This window comes from Miniopterus natalensis, chromosome 1 (assembly GCF_054644295.1).
Source record: "Miniopterus natalensis isolate mMinNat1 chromosome 1, mMinNat1.hap1, whole genome shotgun sequence".
NCBI lineage: Eukaryota > Metazoa > Chordata > Mammalia > Chiroptera > Miniopteridae > Miniopterus > Miniopterus natalensis.
In genome coordinates this window covers 113,058,438-113,074,625 of record NC_142081.1, presented here as the reverse complement: position 1 = coordinate 113,074,625, position 16,188 = coordinate 113,058,438, and the positions used below count along the sequence as shown (strand labels likewise).

At 38.9% G+C, this 16,188-nt stretch overlaps 1 protein-coding gene and 1 pseudogene across 1 annotated transcript in view; both read right to left on the bottom strand.

The window, feature by feature from the left end:
• The window catches only part of LOC148094329 (cyclin-Y-like protein 1), a 42,136-nt gene that overhangs the window by 6,881 nt on the left and 19,067 nt on the right, over positions 1 to 16,188 (bottom strand). The window contains exons 4-5 of the mRNA XM_087817637.1: positions 13,136 to 13,255; positions 9,609 to 9,775 (exon numbers count right to left, since the gene is read on the bottom strand). Of these exons, the coding sequence (XP_087673763.1) occupies positions 9,609 to 9,775; positions 13,136 to 13,255 (287 nt within the window). The remainder of the gene's footprint in view (positions 1 to 9,608; positions 9,776 to 13,135; positions 13,256 to 16,188) is intronic.
• Positions 892 to 953, bottom strand: LOC148094330 (U6 spliceosomal RNA; annotated as a pseudogene).

Here is a 16,188-nt window from a genome sequence, read left to right as displayed (position 1 = left end):
TACGTGCAGGAGGCAACCAGTCGATGTGTCTACCTCACTTCAATAATCCTCACTCTCTCCACCTTTCTCCCTCCTTCCCTGCCTCCCACCCTTCCACTCTCTCTGAAAAGCAATGGATAAATATCCTCAGGTGACGACAACAGAAAAAAAAAAGTCAAAAAGAATACAATATCTGAAATGAAAAGTACGCTTGAAAAAATAAATAATAGTTTAGATGAAGCAGAGGACTGAATCAGTGATTTGGAAACAAAGCAGCAGAAAACAATCAGGAGAACAAAAAGAAAAGAAAATTGTAAAAAATGAGGATAGTTTAAGGGACATCTGGACAACATAAACGGTAACAATATCAATATCATAAGGATGCCAGAAGGAAAAGAGAGAGAGCATGTGGGCATGTAATTAAGAACTTATTTGAAGAAATAATGACTGAAAATTTCCCTAACCTGATGAAGGAAAAAGACACAGAAGTCCAGGAAGTGCAGAGAGTCCCAAACAAGACGAGCCCAAAGAGGCCCACAACAAGATAAATCATAATTAAAGTGGCAAAGATTAAAGACAAAGAGAAAATCTTAAAAGAAGCAAGAGAAAAGCAGTTAGTTACCTAAAAGGGAGCTCCCAAAGGACTGTAACTGATTTCTTTGTTGTTTTTTTTTACTTTTAAAGCCTTCCTTTTTATCTTTTAATTTTATTTTGTTGTTGAAAGTATTACAGATGTCTCCTTCCTCTCCCTAGATCCATTCCACTCTACTGCCACCCTGTTCCCAGGCTTTTATTGTACTATTTTCTGTGTCCATGCGTTGTGCATATATGCCTATAAGTTCTTTGCTTAATCTCTTCCCAACTCAGCCTTTTCTTTTGATATACGTCAGTCTGCTGCATACTTCACTGTCTAAAAATATGGAACACTGCACAAATTTGCATGTCATCCTTGTGCAGGGCCTATGCTAATATCTAGGAAGTGATCATCATGGTAACTGATTTCTCAACAAACATTTCAGGCCACAGGCACAGGCAGGACATATTCAAAGACATTAAAACAGAGGATCTACAGCCAAGACTACTCTAACCACCAAGATTATCATTTAAAATTGAAAAAGAAATAATGAGCTTCCTAAACAAGAAAAAGCTAATACCAAAACAGAATTACAAGAAAAGTAAAGTATTTTCTTTAAGAATATGAAAGGAAGACAAAAAATCAACAGGGAAATGCAGACCTTAAATGAACCACTAGACCTAATGGATTTAATTGACATTTATAGAACATTTCACCCCAAAGCAGCAGAATACACATTCTTCTCAAGTGCACATGGAATATTCTCAAAAATAGACAACATGTTAGGGCACAAGGCAAGTCTCTAAAAATATAAGAAGATTGAAATCATATCAAGCATCTTCTCGGATCACAATGCCATGAAACTAGAAATCAACCACTATAAAAAAACTCAAAAATATTCAAACACATGGAGGCTAAACAGCATGTTATTAAACAATGAATGGGTTACCAAGGAGATCAAGAAAGAAATCAAACACTTCATGGAGAACAACAAAAATGAACAGACAACAACCCAAAACCTATGGGACAGAGCGAAAGCAGTCCTGAGAGGAAAATTCATAGCATTACAGACCTATCTCAAGAAACAAGAAAAAGATGTGATGACCTATCTAACACAACAACTAAAAGAACTAGAACAAAAACAGCAAGTAAAGCCCTGAGGAAGCAGAAGGAAGGAAATAATAAAAATCAGAGCAGAGATTAATGACATACAGACTAAAAAAACAATACGAAAAATCAATGAAACCAAGAGCTGGTTCTTTGAAAAGGTAAATAAGATTGATGCACGTTTAGCCAGACTCACCATGAAACAAAGAGAGAACCCAAATAAGTAAAATCAGAAATGAAAGAGGCAATATAACAACTGACCCAACAGAAATACAAAGGATTGTAAGAAAATATTATGAGCAACTATATGCCAACAAATTGGACAACATGGGGGAAATGGACAAATTCCTAGAAGCATACAACCTTCCAAAGCTGAATCAAGAAGAGGCAGAAAACCTGAAGAGGCTGATAACAACTAATGAAATTGAAGCAGTAATAAAAAAAACTCACAGCAAACAAAAGTCCTGAACCAGATGGATTTACAGGTGAGTTTTATCAAACATTCAAAGAAGAATTAACACCTATTCTATTCAAACTCTCCCAGAAAATTCAAGAGGAGGGAAAACTCCCAAACTCTTTTTATGAGGCCAACATCATCCTAATCCAAAAACCAGATAAAGATACTACAAAGAAAGAAAATTACAAGCCAATATCCCTGATGAACATAGATGCTAATATATTCAGGTTTTTAATCGAAATGGTTTTAGTTTTTGCCCATAGAGTATGATGTTGGCTGTAGGTCTGTCATAAATGGCCTTTTTTATATTGAGGTATGATCCGTCTATTTGCTAAAATACTAGCAAACCGAATCCAGCAATATATTAAAAAGATCATACATCATGACCAAGTGGAAATTATTCCGGGGATGCGAGGTTGGTACAACATTTGCAAATCAATAAATGTGATACATCACATAAACAAAATGAAGGACAAAAATCATATGATCATATCAACAGATGCAGAAAAAGCATTTGACAAAACCCAGCACACATTTTTGATAAAAATTCCCAACAAAGCGGGAATAGAGGGATCATACCTCAACATAATAAAGGCCATTTATGACAGACCTACAGCCAACATCATATTCAATGGGCAAAAACTAAAACCATTTCCCTTAAAAACAGGAACAAGACAGAGATGTCCACTTTCACCACTCTTATTCAACATAGTACTGGAAGTCCTTGCCATAGCCATCAAACAAAAAGAAAACATAAAATGTATCCAAATTGGAAAGGAGGAAGTAAAACTGTCATTATTTGCAGATGACATGATATTGTACATAGAAAACTCTAAAGACTCCATCAAAGTATTACTAGATTTGATAAATGAATTTGGAAAGGTAGTTGGATACAAAATCAACATCCGGAAATCAATGGCAATTTTATACACCAACAATGAACTTTCAGAGAGAGAAACTACAAAAACAGTAGCATTTACAATTGCAGCTAAAAAGATAAGATACCTAGGAATAAACTTAACCAAGGATGTAAAAGACCAGTACTCGGAAAAGTACATGACACTGAAAAAAGAAATAGAGGAAGATTTAAACAAGTGGAAGAATATACCATGCTCATGGACTGGAAGAATTAATACCATTAAAATGTCCACACTACCCAAAGCAATTTATAAATTCAATGCAATTCCTATTAAAATACTGACAGCATATTTCACAGACCTAGAACAAACATTTCAAAAATTTATATGGAACCAAAAAGGACCCCAAATAGCTGCAACCATCTTGAGAAAAAAGAACAAAGTGGGAGGGATCACATTACCAGACTCAAACTGTATTACAAAGCCACTGTAATCAAAACAGCCCGGTACTGGTACAACAACAGGCATACAGATCAATGGAACACAACAGAGTCCCCAAAATAGACCCACGCCATTATAGTCAGTTAATATTTGACAAAGAAGGCAAGAGTATCCAATGGAGTAAGGACAGTCTCTTCAATAAGTGGTGCTGGGAAAATTGGACAGATACATGCAAAAGAATGAAGCTAGACCAGCAACTTTCACCATACACAAAAATAAACTCAAAATGGATAAAAGACTTAAATGTAAGTCACAAAACCATAAAAATCCTGGAAGGAAACATAGGCAGTGAAGTCACAGACATCCCACATAGTGGAATTTTCACTGATACATCTCCTAGGGCAAGACAAACAAAAGAAAAAATAAACATATGGGACTACATCAAACTAAAAAGCTTCTGCACAGCAAAAGAAAACAGCCTCAAAATACAAAGGAAACCCACGGTCTGGGAAAACATATTTGCCAAGGATGTATCTGATAAGGGGCTAATTTCCAAAGTGTACAAAGAACTCATAGCACTCAGCAAGAGGAAGACAAACAACCCAGTTAAGAAATGGGCAAAAGACCTGAATAGACACTTATCCAAAGAGGACACACAGATGGCCAAGAGACATATGAACAAATGCTCAATGTCCATAATCATCAGAGAGATGGAAATTAAAACCACAATGAGCCAGGCCAGGTGTGGCTCAGCATTTGAGCATCAACCTAGGATCCAGGCGACTAGGGTTCGATTCCCAGTCAGGGCACATGCCCGGGTTGTGGGCTGGATCAATGATGAGTCATTGATGTTTCTTTCTCTCTCTCCCTCTCTTTTCCTCTCTCTGAAGTCAATAAATATATATATAAAAAAACAAAAAACACACAATGAGGTACCACGTCACACCTTCAGAATGGCTGCCATCAACAAATCAACAAACGACTTCTGCTGGCGAGGGTGTGGAGAAAGGGGAAACCTAGTCCACTGCTGGTGGGAATGCAGACTGGTGCAGCCACTATGGAAAACAGTAGGGAGGTTCCTCAAAAAATTGGAAATGGAACTGCCTGATGGACCCAGTGATTCCACTCCTAGGAATGTATTCTAAGAATCCTGAAACATTAATCAGTAAGAATATATGTACCCTGATGTTCATAGCAGCACAGTTTACAATAGCCAAGATTTGGAAACAGCCCAAGTGCCCATTAGTAGATGAGTGTATAAAAAAGCTGTGGGACATTTACACCATGGAATACTACACAGCTGTAAAGAAGAATCTTATAACTTTGGGACAGTATGGATGGACCTGGAGAATATTATGCTAAGTGAAATAAGCCAGGCAGCAAAAGACAAACATCACATGATCTCCCTTATACATGGAATCTAAAGAACTTAAGAAACTGATGAACAGAATAGATTCAATGACATGGAAGCATAGATGAGACTGACAAATGTCAGAGGGATGGAGGAGGGCGGGTGCGTGGAGGGGGAGAGAGTAACCAAAGAATTTATATGCATATATGCACAACCCAAGGACAGGGACAATGGTGGGGAGAGGGACTGGGGAGGGGGATGGGACAGGGTGGAAGGGGTCATTGGGGAGAAAAAGGGACATTTGTAATATTTTAAACAAAAATAAAATAAATTTAAAAAAAACAATATGAAAGGAAAAACAGGCATACAGTTATAAGGAATGAAATGGTATTAAATATATATCGATCAATAATCACTTTAAGTGTAAATGACTTGAATGCTTGAATTAAAAGACAAAGGGTAGCTGATTGAATAACAACACAAGACTTATATATATACTGTCTACATGAGACCCAGCTAGGATTGAAAGAAATATGGAGACTGACAGTAAACGGATGGTAAAAGATAGTTCATGCACACGGGAAAAAAAGCTGGGGTAGCAATACTTGTATCTGACATAATCGACTTTAAAACAAAGGCTATAATATGAGGCAAAAGGGACACTACATAGTGATAAAGGGATCAACCCAATGAGAGGATATAACCCTTGCAAACATTTATTCACAAACATAGGAGTTCCTAAATACATAAAGCAGATCTTGATGGATATAAAGGGAGAATCCACAGCAATGCAGTCACAGGTGGAGATTTTAACACCCCAATTCACATAAGTGGATAGATCTTCCAGAAAGAAAATCAACAAGGAGACACCCATATTAAATGACACACTAAACCGTATGGATTGAATTGATATTTTCAGAGCATTTATCCTCAAAGAAGCAAATATACTTCAAGTGCACAGAGAATATTTTCTACAATAAATGGAATGTTGGAGCACAAAACAAGTTTCAATAAATTTATGGAAACTGAAATCATATCCAGAATTTTCTCAGATTATCTTTTAGTATTATACACTAAATTAACTTTTTTAGTGTATAGTACTAAAAGTTAACCGCAAAATAAACTGAAAAACACACAAACATATGGAGGCTGAATAACACCCAACTGCGCTGGCTGGGTTGCTCATTTTGTTAGAGCACAGTCATGTACACAAAAAGGGTGAGGGTTCGATTCCCTATCAGGACACATACCTAGGTTGTAGGTTCGATCCCTGGTGTGGGCACATATGGGAGGCAGCTGAGGAATGTTTCTCTCTCTCTCTCTCTCTCTCTAAAAAAGCAATGAAAACGTATCCTCAGATGAAGATTTTAAAAAATGAAGTAGCATTTAACTAAACTATCAACGGGTTAACAATTAGATCAAGAAAGAAACTGAAAGGTACCTTGAGACAAATGAAAATGCAAACACAACAACCCAAAATCTACTAAATACACCAAAAGCAGTCCTAAGATGGAAATTCATATACCAGTGTTCCTCAAAAAATAAGAAAAAGTTCTAATAAACTATCTAACCTTATGCCTAAAGGAATGAGAAAATAAACAAACAATGCCCAAATCGAGTAGAAGGAAGAAAATAATAAGACCATAGTGGAAATAAACAAAATAAAAATTAAAAGAATAATACAAAAGATCAATAAACCTAGATCTGGTTCTTTGAAAAAATAAACAAGATTGATAAACCTTTAACCAGATTCATCAAGATAAAGAGGACTCAAATACATAAAAGCAGGAATGAAAGAGTAGGAACAACTGACACCAAAGAAATACAAGGGATTATCAGAAAAGATTATAAACAACTATATTTCAACAAATTAGATAATCTGGAAGAGATCGATAAATTTCTAGAAATACACAATCTTCTAAAAGTGTACAAAAAGAAATAGGAAATCTGAATAGACTGATTACAGCTAATGAAATAGAAGTTTTAATAATTAAAAAAAAAAAAGCTTCCAACAAACAAAAGTCCTGAACATGATGGCACAGATAAATTTTACCAAATATTCAAAGAAGAACTGAAGGTAATCCTTCTCAAACTATTCCAAAAAATTTAAGAGGATGGAAGACTCCCAAACTTATTTTATGAGGACAACATTACCCTAATTTCAAAACCAGATAAATAGACTAAAAAGAAAGAAAACTATACAACAATATCCCTGATGAACATAGATACAGAAATCTTCAACAAAATATTAGCGAACTGAATTCAGCAATACATTAAAAAGGTCATACATGATGATTAAGTGAACTTTATTCCTGGGATACAAGGTTGGTCCAATATCCGCAAATTCATTTACCTGACACACAAAAACATAAACAAAATGAAAGATACAACTATATGATCATATGAAGAGATGCAGAAAAAAATTTGACACAATCCATAACCCACTCAAGATAAAAACTTTCAGCAAAGTAAGAACAGATGGAACATATCACAACATAATAAAGGCCACATATGACAAACACACAGCTAACATCATACTCAATGAAGAAAAATTGCTATAGTTTCCCTTAAGATCAGGAACAAGACAGGGATGTCCACCTTCACCACTCTTATTCAACACAGTACTGGAAGTCCTAGCCACAGCCATCAGGCAGTAAGAAAAAGTGAAAGGTAACCAAATTGCAAAGGAAGAAGTAAAACTGTCAGTATTTGCTGATGACAAGTTACTGTGTAAAGACAACCCTAAAGATTCCACCAAAAAACTACTAGAACTGACAAATGAATTCAGTAAAGTAGCCAGGCATATGATAAATATCCAGAAATCAGTTGCACTTTTATGTGCCAATAATGAACTATCAGAAAGGCAAACTACAAAACAATCCCACATATAATTGAATCAAAAACTACCTAAGAATAAATGTAACCAAAGAGGTAAAAGACCTGCGCTTGGAAAATTACAAGACACTGAAGAAAGAAACTGAAGAAGATACAAATAAATGGAAGCATATACCATGCTCATGGATAGGAAGAATTAACATCTTTAAAATATCCATACTACCCAAAGCGATCTATAATTCAACGTAATTCCTATCAAGATACCAATGGTGTTTTACAGAAGTAGAACAAATAAGCCAAAATTTTATATGGAACCACAAAAGACCCTGAATAGTCACAGCAATTGAGAGAAAAACAAACAAGGTTGGAGGTATCACGTAACCTGATTTCAAACTATACCACAAGCCTATAGCAATCAAAACAGCATGGTAACGGCATAAAAACAAAGCTATAGATCAATGGAACAGAATAGAACGTCCAGAAAGAAATCAACACCTATATGGTACATTAATATTTGACAAAGGAGGAGAGATCAGTCAGTGGAGTAAAGACAGTGTATTCAATAAATGGTGTTGGGTAAATTCCACAGATACTTCCAAAAAATGAAAGTAGACCACCTTCTTACAACATATACAAGAATAAACTCAAAATGGATTATTAACTTAAATGTAAGATTCAAAACCATAAAACTCCTAGAAGAAAAGAGGCAATAAAACCTGAAACATTTCTCTTAGTAATATTTTTTTGCTGATAGATCACCTGAACATGGCAAAGACAAAAAAATAAACAAATGGGACTACATCAAACTACAAAGTTTTAACACAGCAAAGAAAAATATGAACAAAATAAAAAGACAACACACTGATGGGAAAACATATTTGACAATAATATATCTGGTAAGGGGGTTATTATTCAAAATTTATAAAAAACGAATATAACTCAAAACCAAAAGTACAAACTATCCCATTAAAAATGGACAGAGGACCTGAACAGACACTTCTCTAAAGAGGACACACTGATGGACAACAGACATATGAAAAGATGCTTAACATCACTAATCATCAGAGAGATGCAAATTAAACCACAATGAGATTTCCCCTCACACCTGTCAGAATGTCCATCACCAATAAATCAACAAGCAGGAAGTGTTGAGAAGGATTTGGGAAAAGGGAACACTTTTGCACTTTTGGTGGGAAGGCAGATTGGTGCGGTCATTTTGGAAAACATTATAGAGTTTCTTCAAGAAATTACAAAGGGCACTGCCTTATGACTCAGTGATTCCACTTCTAGGTATGTGTCTGAGGAAACCCAAAACTCGAATTCAAAACAATCTATGCACCTCTGTGTTCACTGCGGTATTATTTACAATCCTCAAGCTATGGAAGCAACTCAAGTGCCCATCAATAGATGAGTGGATGAAAAAGCAATGGCATATTCCTCAGTCATAAAAAGAAATCTTAGCATAGAGTGAAATCTTACCATGTGTGAGAGAGCATGGCTGGACCTAGAGGGGATTATGCTAAGTGGAATGAGTCAGTCAGAGAAATACAAATACCACATGATTTCATTTTGCAAAGCGTATGATTTTCTAACCATTATGCTGCACACCTGAGAATAATACAAAATAATATTGAATGTAAAGTTTTATTGGAAAAAATAGGAAGTAAATAATAAAGAAGAGGGGGAAAAAGGACTGGAACTGGCAGACAGCTTTCAGAAAGCCATGAAGATATTAATAGTACTATTCTTTTAGGATGTGAGCTTCGAAAATGTTTGCCAATAACCATCAGAGAAATACATTTCAAATTATCACAGAGATTACTACAACAATAACATATGAAGGCCTACTGATTAGTGAAGTATATCAAAATTGAATGTACTTGTATGCCTCATTCAGTTCTCTGCACAATGGAACCTTTAAAAATATTTCTTAATATGTAAACTTTATGGGGGCAACTGAGGTATTGGAAAATGGTTAGAAAGTTCACCAAAACCTTTCCAACTCACATGTCCTTGAGTGTGATGCCCCGGTGGATTCGGCAGAAGTGCAAATTCCATACAGCCCGGTCTTTCAAATACTTGGCAGCAAGAAGAATGGCTCCCAGAACAATTCTCCTCCAGTTCGTGGGGCAAATGTCGATCTCAGCATACACTGTAAGTCGTTCTAAGTAAATCTGCAAAAGCAGAACACTGGTCTTTGATTCTAGTTCAGTTTAGCTGCTGCGATAAGAACTGTTAGGAATGACAGATTTCATCTGTTTCTGACACGCCTTTTACTCTTAGGTTCTACAGAGGCTGCTGGGCCAGCCAACGCCAGAGGCCAAGTCACAGCTGCAAACCAAATACTTTGGTTGCTTACTTTGCCCATGTGAATTCCCAGCCCACTTTTCGGTCACAGGAATGAATGGACACCTTGGCAAAGGGCTCCCTGCAGGAATGTTATTACCATCCCGCTGGTAAAGGGCAGCACACCCAGGCCCGGCGCAGATGCCTGAGTGCCTGCCATGCGCGCTGCTTCATACCTGGCTGGTAGTTATGGGGCGATTTTACAGAGCACTTGAGTATGTAAATCCCTGGAAATACTGAGCACATTTGTATCTTCTTTACACAGTGACTAGTCCTTTTGTGGCACAAGCTGAAGGAAAAACCTTGTTGTCAAGAGAAACCCCCAGTGGCTGCTGTGGGTGCAGCAGGACAGGCAGGACAGACAGGAGTGCCTGAGGCAGGTCCGAGCAGCTGTCAAGTATTCCTGGACTTAGTGTCCTTGAAAGAAACACACACGCACACAAAGAACAGTCCTGTTATATCCCCCAAGCTTCACATCTCCATTATCATTTCATGAAATTCATCTCTGTCTCACACAACCAGAAGCTGAGTCAATTCTATTGGTTTCAGGTGGTAACAGAGCTGCCAGCGTCTATCCCTGGTCCTCCTCTAAACCTGCCAGGTAGCTGGTGAGGTTTCGTGATTTCTTTCACATAGTGGATGTCTATTCTGCAAAGAACTGGGTGAAGTTAACAGCTAAAGAAAGGCTATAGAGGCAAGCGGTGACTTGTTACCTCAAAAGGTGCTTTGCAGTAGAGCATGTGTGCCATCGGACAAAAAAAAGAAAGTCCCATTTTGAAGAGTATCTTTACTGTCTGAGGTTATCAGATTGACAGCTCAGATTTACCAAAGGTCTTCAAACTCAACAGTATTTTAAAACACAAGTGGCTATTGAACATTATTTGTTAGTGAAAGTTTCTGACAATCTCCCAAAATTCAGCGCTGTCAGGTATTCTAAGAATGAACCTCCTTACAAAGTTCGACTTTCTACTTTATGGGAATAATTAGAGGCACTTATACAATGTTGGTAACCTCTCAGCTTCTCATCACCTTCACTGGCAGATGTGCTATGTGGCACTATTCATTCATTTATACCACTTGCCCCCCCGTGTCAGTGGAATTGAGATTTCTCTTCTCACTGAAACTCTTCTATCAGTGAAGCCGATCTCGTCCCACTCCTGAAGAACACCTCCCACAATTGCCTCTCTCTGAAGAATCCTCTGTCTTCCAGAGATTGCCCCCAATGTGAATGTTTATGTTGTTCCCCTCCCACCCCCCGCAGCCCCAAGACTGCTTCCTCACGTTGCTCACAGCAAATGCCCTGATGCTCCTTCTCATCTCCCATTCTCTCCTCAACCCACTTTAGTCTGCCCCTGGCACTGACACTCTACTGAAGCTACTATTGCTAAGGCCATCGATGCCTTTGGCATACAAACCAGAGCTCTTCATCCCCCCTCCCCAAGCACTCCCTAACATCATATAGGGCACTGTCACCTAAGTGTTTGGCCAAAACCCGCCAATAAAGTTACCCTGCTCAAATCGATTAGCAATTCTTGTCATCTCCACCTGTCATTGGAAATCAGACTGCTTTCTCCTACTTTTCACGTCTCACCTGAGTCACTGTTATTGTTTGCTGACTTCTTGGCCTCCACTTGGACTCCCAGCTACAGTCTCTTCTCCCCATAGCAGCCAGGATGGCCTCTAACTAAGAGCACTTCTCTCCCCTGCTCAATATCAGCCAAAGGATTCCCATCAAACAAATAAAAATGTAACTTCTTCCCATGGCTTGCAAGCTACAAAGCCCTGTAATATAGGACTTGCCCTTCTATGGCCTCATGTCCTACATTCTTTCCTTCATTCCACTCAGAGCACAATGGCCATACCTCACTGTTCCTCAATCACAAAAAACACATACTCATCTCAGAATCTTGCACTTGTCCCCTCTGCCTGTAAGGCCAGAGCTCCTCATCTTCCCAGTCCAGTGAGGTCTCTCCATCCTCAGCACTTAGATCTATAAGGACTATCACACTAAAGGGAGAAGGCCCCAGGACTGGCTTAGAGTGGTGGCAAAAGGAGAAAATAATAAATAGAAGTCAAGATAAGTGAGGTTCAAGAGAGTGTGGTGAAAATGCTAAATGCTGCCAAGAAGTTGCTCATTCCATAAATGTCCACTGAATATCTACTCATGTCACTCTTCTGTCTTCTATACACTTTTTATTCACATTCTTTCTCTGCATTTGAACAGCTAATCCTAATTCCCTACCTCTAGCTCAGATCCATGCTCTAATTCCATGCATTGGAGTGATTTCTAGAGACCTCCACTCTGCTGTCTCCCAGGTGCATCGAGCTTAACTCGTCTACAAAGGACTCGCCTCCTCCAACCCAGATGTTCTCCCTCCTGTATCACTTGCTCCCCTCATGGGAGCCCCACTCCTGCCTTTCTCCAGCATGTGCTAAGCACTCCCAGTGGCTGGTAGCTCCATGAAAAGTCCTGCATCTGACCCATTGCCCATTCAGGGGTCTCTATTTAGAAGCACGCACTGCCTCTCCAAGATTTGAACTGAATACTGAAGGAGGCGGCACTGACCTAAGGAATCTTTCCCTCCAGACCAAGCAGTAGGCTTTCCCCTTTAGGTTTGCTGGAGCAGGAATTAGTACAATCCCATTACTTCTCACTAGAATAGGACCACCTATTCCAGATGATACAATCTGACCATAGGAATTCTGTATGAATGACACAAAGGTCCTCACACAGCTGCAGCTTAGCAGGCAACTAGAATCCTGGGCAACTTCATGGGCAGGCACAAGAGGACAGCAAGGATGGATGAACACCCATCATCCAAAGAACAGATAATTTAGAGCTCTAGTTTCCAATGAGGACACACATTAGGACTGCCTGGGGAATACAGCCTGGGACTCAGCTTAGGCCTACAGTGATTCGGTCACTGCCTGGGGCCCACAAAGTTTTGTTATTGCCAACATCCTGCCCCATCAGCACACCTTGTAGGTGTGCACATATGTGCACTGCATGTGCACGTCTCGAGGTGTGGAGGGAGAAACCGGAAACCTCTCCTGCTGCCTTTAATAGCAATTCTTTTGGGATGACAAAAGCAAGGGGATTTGAAATTATAATGATTATTAAGCTTAAATGTGTGTATTTCAATTCCTTTGATAGGTTTCCCTTATCAAAGTTCTGAAAGAACTCTTACCAAAGTTGTTATTGAAAATTCAGCTGTTAGCTTTAGGGCATTGAAAAAAGGCCGAATGAATGTATAAATAGATTGGGGATCAGGATTATCATCAAAGTTTTCCTCTGGAACCGCTTCCTGCTGAAAGAAGGAAAAATGCAATGTAAGTATCCACTGAAGATAAACATGAAGTGCTTTCAGGAGACCTATCTCCTACCTGTGCCCACGTGCCCCTGAAAATAATTTTGATTGGGTGACATGTCTTTTAGTCTTTTAAATATAAACAATGAGACCTAAAAAAACAATAGTGATTCAATACCTACACTCATTTAAGATGAATGCAGGCACAACCTCAGAAAAGTTACATGTTCCTTTTCACCTTCCCCATACAGAATTCTATCTAAATGGAAACTATCTTTAGGCTCAAAGGACTTGTTCACCCTCATGTCCTACTTCTCTGCAACCAACTCTGAAAATGTGTTTCCAGTTTCCTGTACCCACAGGGCCCTAAGGCTGTGCCGTGCTAAACAGCAGGCAGCAGTCACATATTGCTCTAGGGCATCAGAAGATGGGAACTGGAAATTTTCTTGTCATTCTAATTAATTCAAAATTTAAATAGTTGTTTAATTTTCTTCATAAAGACCTTCACATATCTGTTAGGTTTATTTACAAATGTTCATATTGTTTGATGCTACCGAAAACTATCTTTTAAAACGAAATACTTTTCTGGAGGGGGCATGTTTACTCACCTTAGCTCACCACCTGTACAAAGCTGAAGCTCAGTTCTTACTGACATATTTCCTATACAACATTCTTTTTGCAAAATAATTAGGTAGAACATGAGATGAGGAAGAAAACCAAAGGAAGATAATTTTGACTTCAAGCTGGAGAGAGTAATTTTCTTCTAGTGATTAATTTCAAAGCAAATCATCATGAATAAACACAATTGTATGAGAAAGAATACAGCCTCAGTACAACTGATACTTACTGTCAGCGGGTGCAGCCTCTCATCAAAAATGTCCTTGGATCTGTCTCCATCTCTATAAAATAAGAAGGTGATTTTAAAAACAAATCCAGGAATTGCTAATATTTTAGTAACACATCTGCTGGGAATAGAGAGAGAGGTGGAGGGAGAAGCTTAACCTTCTACAGAGTCCTACTAATTCTTAGATTCCGTAAGAAGTTTCTGGCCTCTTTTTACCCAGCACATCCAATTCTGTGAAATCTCCTCCACAGTGAGCAGCCAGAGCTGCCCCTCCAGGCGCTGACCCTCCCTGACAGGCGACGCTGGTCACCCAGACAGACGCGATCCGCTGCCTCGCCCTGGGCCACACAGGAGCGCGTCACCGAGCAGGAGCCGGGCCATTCGTGTGAATACGAGACTCATGTTTCCCAGTTTCGCTTCTCTTGTTAGTTTCCTATATTATTATTATGTGTTTCTTCTTGTCTCTTTTAAATAGTTTGAGTTAAAAACTTGACTTTTTATTTTTAAAATGACCAGTTACTGGTTTTAGAGAGGAAGGGGGAGTGAGGGGAAAAATGCACATGGAAAGGCTGCCTCCTGCACACGCCGAACTGGGGATCGAACCTGAAACCCAGGAACGTGGCCTGATGGAACCGAACCCACAACCTGGGCATGGGCCCTGACTGGGAATGGAACCTGCCCCCTTGGGGCGATGCTCCAACTGAGCTGCACTGGCCAGGAAAACTAGTCTTTTAAGTTTAATTTTCCACACAGTGGTTCCCCAAATGTGTCTTGCAGGCCTCTGGGGTTCCCCTAGACCACTTTCAGGAGACACATGAGGCCAAAACTGTTTTTATAGAAATCCTAAGGCATTGCCTGTGTCTACACTGACACTGCAATGACTGTATAAAAGAAAAGTCAGTAAAACTGGCTTCTGAGCCTGCGTCCAGGCAGGGGCACCGCCCTGTGCTAGGAGTCACTCTATTCCTCACGGCCACTGGTGGAAAAACAAATTCTGCTTCACTGGAGAACATCCTTGACAAAGCAGTAAGGATGGTGTTATTAAACGCTGATTCTTATTTCTATCTGAGCAAGGGGGAAAGTATGCATTAAGCACTTCTGCATACCGAAATGTGGTTGTTAAGGAAGAGCAGTTGTGACTTAGTTGTGAGCTGAACAAGTGACTTTTTCATGGAATAACTTGTTTATTTGACAGTACAACTGTCAGTCTCTCAAAACTGAAGAGTGAGCATGTCACTTCAAGGAAAGTAACTTGTATATATGCTGCCAGTGACACAATTCAAGCTATCAAGCTAAAAATCAAGGCTGGGGAAAACCTGTATCTTTTTTGTGTGAGCCTGACAGCTTTTCAATACTTAAAGGATTTTCAGGGAAGACTGGTGGTGATATGATGCTAACTAACAACAGTGAGTTTTAATGCTGTGTAAAGAAATGTGAACCAATACTTTCCAAATGACCAATGTATTATATTATCATAAAATTATTTACAATAAAAAGATTCATTCAGCATATAAGATATCTGAATGGATATTAATTTAATAGAGACCTTACTGCAAGTTCATGGATATGATTTAAAATTTCATTGAAAATACTTTAAGAAACCAGCATTTGTGAACTTTGGGTATAGTATCAAAGAATATGCACAATTATCTGAAGGCTTTAAAAATACACCCTTTTCTAGCCATACAGCTACATGAGGCATGGTCTTCACATTGTTTCTTCAAAACAAATTATCGAGATGACTGAAGTAATCACAAATGACTGAAGACAGGGTATACATGAGATCAGCTGCCTTCTATTACCAGACATACGGAGACTTGCAAAAATGTAAGTAAATGACACAATTTCCACTCAACGTTTTTGTTGTGCAAAGTAATTTTCTTTTACACAAAATTATGTTAATACTATGGTTCCCAATCAGGGGTGTTTTGTCCCCAGGAAGCATCCCGCCCCGGCTGGAGACATGCTCTGTTGTCCCCGTGTGGCGCGGGGAGAGTGTGCTGCTGGCATCTAGTGAGGACAGGCAGGGATGCTGCCAAACAGCCTACAGCGCACAAGGCAGCCCCCAGGAAAAAGTATTATCCAGCTC